The following is a 5,000-nucleotide window of genomic DNA, read 5'->3' as shown; positions in this document are numbered from 1 at the left end:
CTGCTAATGTGCACCACCGTTAGCCTGGCACTCACTTAACACTGCATATCCAATAGAACGGCAGCAGAAACCAGCACTACTGTACTGTAGTGGTACAGAGTGAAGGGTTCTAGTGGGTAATGTTAGAACCCGTGAGGGAACAAATGACAATGACAGCGCTGGATTATCTCACCCCTCCCTCTCCAGGCCTCCACTCCACAGTGACGTCACGCTCAGTGAGATGTCAGAGGGGGTTCAGGGGAGGGGCTGATGGGTACTCGGTTTGCTGTGATGTAATGTAGTGTTTAAAGTGAGGCGCTGGGTTAGAAAAGCATCTGAATATTCAGGCCTGAAGCCCTGAAGATGCAGCTCTAACAGCTCCAGCGCTGAGAAATAAAACCCTGGAAATCCCAGTAAATAAACTCTGTATTAGTCTTCAGGCTCTACAAGCTGGGACTGACCTCTCTGGCACTGACAGCATAACATGTCATTAACACCACTTATAATGCATTATAGCAACAATTCATAATGCATAATACACATGGCTATCAAGGGTAATTCTTTTTTATAAATATTAAAAATTAAAAATAAATATTTATTACCTTGTTTGTAATGCCTTATGAATGCATTAGAACATGTTATGAATGTGTTTATAAATGCTTAAAAACAAGACCTTCAGAGAAAGTGTTGCCCTGGCTGCTTTTACTGGTAATTAAGTGAATGAAAGGCGGTCTCTGTATTTTGCACCGTACTGTATGTGCCGTTTAAAGTCCCACCTCCAGTCAGGAGAGTTAATTAGCTTAGCCTGGGAGAGCTAATTTTAATTGGCGCAGACCCGCCCGTCAGCGCACCGAAGGCCCGGCTGCACGCGTGGCCGGCGTCCAGGCCTGCGCTGCATTCTAGAAGCCAGAATCGCTAACGGAGCTCATTTGTCTGTGTTTGCAGGTCTTAGTGGTTTCAGCGTTTCTGCCCCCTGGGGGACATTTAGCGTCCGCACACACACACAAGCACTAATAACCCTCAGGAAAGACGGACTGAGATTCAAAACACATTCCTTTTGAAGTGTCCAGAGCCCACTTGTGAGAGATATTGAACAACGACAGCAAAACGAGTTCAGAAGAAGCTTCCAGAAAGGAAAGGCAGCACAAGCGTAATAAAAACACTCAAAGCCCCGAATCAAACCCTCAAATCACCGCGTTCCCCCGGCTGCCGCTCCAGCGGCGAGCGCTCAGCGACGCTGGCGCGCGTCCAGGACATTACGCAAAAAAACAATTACCATACTTCTTTGACAGGAGCAGATATGAAAACGTTATTTTCCCCTTTGACGTGGCTTTAATCTTGCCTGTCTGCATCGCGCCGCGTGCCAGAGGAAGCCAAGTGGCCAAAGCCGACTCCCTAAAGCACAGCACACATTAAATAATGACTCAGAGTGGAACAGCAGAACGGGGGACAGACAATAAACAGATGCATTTACAAGCCTGATAATAAATACATCATAAATGAATCAATTGCATAATATCGTAAAACGCAAGACTGAGAAACAGATGATGTTAAACTATGTTTACAGGCATGATGATAAACCAGATCGTTAACAGACTGTGGATGATGATAAACCAAACTACAGTGTAATAAACCAGATTATCTGTTTACATGCAGGACAAAAAACCAGACTGCAGTAATAAACTGGATTATATGTTTACACAGCTGATAAAAAAACAGACTGCACATTAACAAACTAGATTTTATGTTTACACGCCTGGTAATAAACCAGACCACATGCTAATAAACTAGATGTGTTGACATACCTGATAATATACCAGACCGCATGTCAATAAACAAGATTGTATGCGTAGAAACTTAATACTAAACCAGGCTTCGTGTCTATAAAATAGGCTCCATGTTTACATACCTGATTAAAAAAAAAAGATTGAATGTTAATAAACTAGATTACATGCTCACATGCCTGGTAATACACCAGATCATATCTTAATAAACTAGATTCTATGTTCACATGCCTGGTAATAAACCAGATCATTTGTTAATAAACTACATTTTATGTTTACAGGCATGATAATAAACCATGTCAATAAACCAGATTGTATGCTTAGAAACATGATACTAAACCAGGCTTCATGTTTATAAAATAGGCTCCATGTTTACACACCTGATAAAAAGAAAAAAAAGACTGCACATTAAACTAGATTGCATGTTTACATACAAGGTAATAAACCGGATCGCATGTTAAAAGACTAGATTACATGTTTACAGGCAAGATAATAAACCAGACCACAGGATGATGAACTAGTATATGTTAGCACGAGGGACAATAAGCCAAACTGCATGTTTAAACATCTCGATATAACCAGCGTGTTTACACACGAGATAAAAAACCAGACTGTGTACGTGAAGCTTGTGTCACTGCAGGAGATAAACACAGTAACAAATGTCTGTTTCGCTGGCCGATGTGCTACATGGCCCACGACAACAAGCCTAAATAAAGCTAACATGCCCTCAGCCTCCCACTTCAAAGACTCGAGGGTCCACCCTGACTCCCACTCTGATCTCTCGCTCCCACCCGGATCAGTTTCAAACGCAGCAGCACCACACAATTTAATAAAAGATAGACTTTTAATCTCCTCCATTCCAGAACCAGAGCGGCTGGAGAAACCTGATCCGCACACACACACACACACACACACACACACAGCCAGCGAATGGAACGCATTACAGAGAAAAAAATAAAAATATAAACAAATTAATAAAAGCCAGGCATGCAGCCGTAGCCGATCGCTAAATCATATTAGTCAGGAAAACCCGAGCATCATTTTCTAATAACGGGGCGGGTCAATGAAGCGGCAAGTGGAGCGCACTAATGAAAAGCATGCACTCAGAACCAGAGCAGAACCAGAGCAGAACCAGAGCAGAACCAGAGCAGTTCTGCACAGCACTAACTGCAAACTCTCTGCTTTCATTCTTCTGGTGTTCCTACGGCACTGCTGACCGTTTTACGGACCGCACCGATAAAGAAATTGAGGGACAATGCCAAAATTTTATATTTTTCATATGCACATCTGCCGATGCTGATACACAAACATCTGCAAAATGTAGAATTCAGGACTAAAGCTATCCGGATTACTCGTTTCTGTAGTTACACTGCAGTAAAAGGAATAAAACGCATCACCTCAACATTCAACACATACGGGTCTGAACTATCAGTCAAATCTACACGTCTGTCTGACGCTGATTTGCTTTTAAAGCAAATATCTGCTGCACTGATATGATTCCGATATCATTGAGTATCTCTACTCATTTCAACACATTCACACAATTTGTTAAACCAAACCACATTAATACACTGCACTGTCTGTTTACATGCATGAAAATAAACCAGATGACGTGTTTACATGACTGCTGATCACGTGAACCAGATCACATGTTAATAAATCAAATTAGATATTAAATCACATGTTTGCACACATAACTCCGACTGTATGGTAATACACTAGATTGTGTCTACACTCCTGGTAATAAACCGAATTACATGTTAATAAACCACACTGTCTGTTTACATGCATGATAATAAACTAGATTATGTGTTTACACAGCTGGCAATAAACCGCATCACGTGTTGATAAACTAGATTGCATGTTTACACACACCGTAATAAACTAGAATATAAAATAAAAATTCCGTGCAATAAACCAAACTGCATGTATATAAACTGCAGTTGTTTACGTGCATGATAATAAACTAGATTATGTGTTTACACAGCTGGCAATAAACCACATCACATGCTTATAAACTAGATTACGTTTACACACGCTGTAATAAACTACACTGTATGTAATAAAACTAGATTGTGTTTCCACAGCTGGCAATAAACCGCATCAGAAAAAATCATTTGTGTTTACACTCCAGGCAAATGAACACATTGCATATTAATAAACACTGGAGCTAAACGCTTAGCCTCAAAGCTTTCAGACACCTAGTAGGAGGCGTCCAGTATGTTTCAGCCTAATGTCCATCAGCTGCATCTCTAACAGACCATCAATAACCACAGACAGTAACCATAACCACAGTAACCACAGTAACCACAGTAACCACAGCACATTTCCTCCATAATAAACACTTCATTTTCCCCATAGAGAAGACAGGCTTAGACCAGGAACTCCTTATATGGTCATAACGGCGACTACAGAATGATAACACACTTCAGAGATCTGCAAATTTACGCGAAAGCTCCGTTTGAAAGATGCGCATTAAAGACTGATGAGCCGATGATTCGATCACCGTGATGTTCCTGTCCAGTGCAGACAGGTTAACACAGGCAAGTAGTGAGGCTGCGGCTGCTCTCGTACCTGAGCGATGTTCTTGTTGAGCAGGTAGACTCCGTACTCAAAGTGGAATCGCTCGCCTCGTGGGTACAGCGGGAACCTGGGAGAGGGGCGGGGTTGAAAAAAAACAAAACACTTAATTTCTTTTTCACACACAAACAGCTATCGAGACAGCAGGACATCCGGATTCAGTTCCATTCTTCACAAACGATTCAGCGCACCATGAAACCTCAAATACAAATAAAATGGTTTTGATTCTTTAGGAAATGAATCAGTGCATTGGGAAACCTCAAATTTCAGTGAATCAGTTTGATTCTTTAGGAAATGAATCAGTGCATTGGGAAACCTCACATTTAAATGAATCGATTTGATTCTTTAGAAAATGAATCAGTGCATTGGGAAACGTCACATTTAAATGAATCGATTTGATTCTTTAGAAAATGAATCAGTGCATTGGGAAACCTCAAATTTCAGTAAATTGATTTGATTCTTTAGGAAATGAATCAGTGCACTGGGAAACCTCAAATTTCAGTGAATCGATTTGATTCTTTAGGAAATGACTCAATGTACCGTGAATCCTGAAATGTTGCTGTGATTCATATCAACTCATCAGGAAAGGTTTCAGTGCTTCATGAAACCTCAAACTTCACCATAATTCAAACAGATTAATATGAAATTGATTGAGTT

The 5,000-nt window shown here is 40.9% G+C and overlaps 1 protein-coding gene across 1 annotated transcript in view; it reads right to left on the bottom strand.

The window, feature by feature from the left end:
• Positions 1-5,000, bottom strand: part of uvrag (UV radiation resistance associated gene) — a 171,667-nt gene that overhangs the window by 78,674 nt on the left and 87,993 nt on the right. Inside the window, exon 13 of the mRNA XM_037547505.1 lies at positions 4,338-4,413. Within this exon, the coding sequence (XP_037403402.1) occupies positions 4,338-4,413 (76 nt within the window). The remainder of the gene's footprint in view (positions 1-4,337; positions 4,414-5,000) is intronic.

The sequence above is a fragment of the Pygocentrus nattereri genome, chromosome 18, assembly GCF_015220715.1.
Source record: "Pygocentrus nattereri isolate fPygNat1 chromosome 18, fPygNat1.pri, whole genome shotgun sequence".
In the NCBI taxonomy this organism is placed as follows: domain Eukaryota; kingdom Metazoa; phylum Chordata; class Actinopteri; order Characiformes; family Serrasalmidae; genus Pygocentrus; species Pygocentrus nattereri.
The sequence above is the reverse complement of the archived record's forward strand: the minus strand, read 5'-3'. Positions and strand labels throughout refer to the sequence as shown.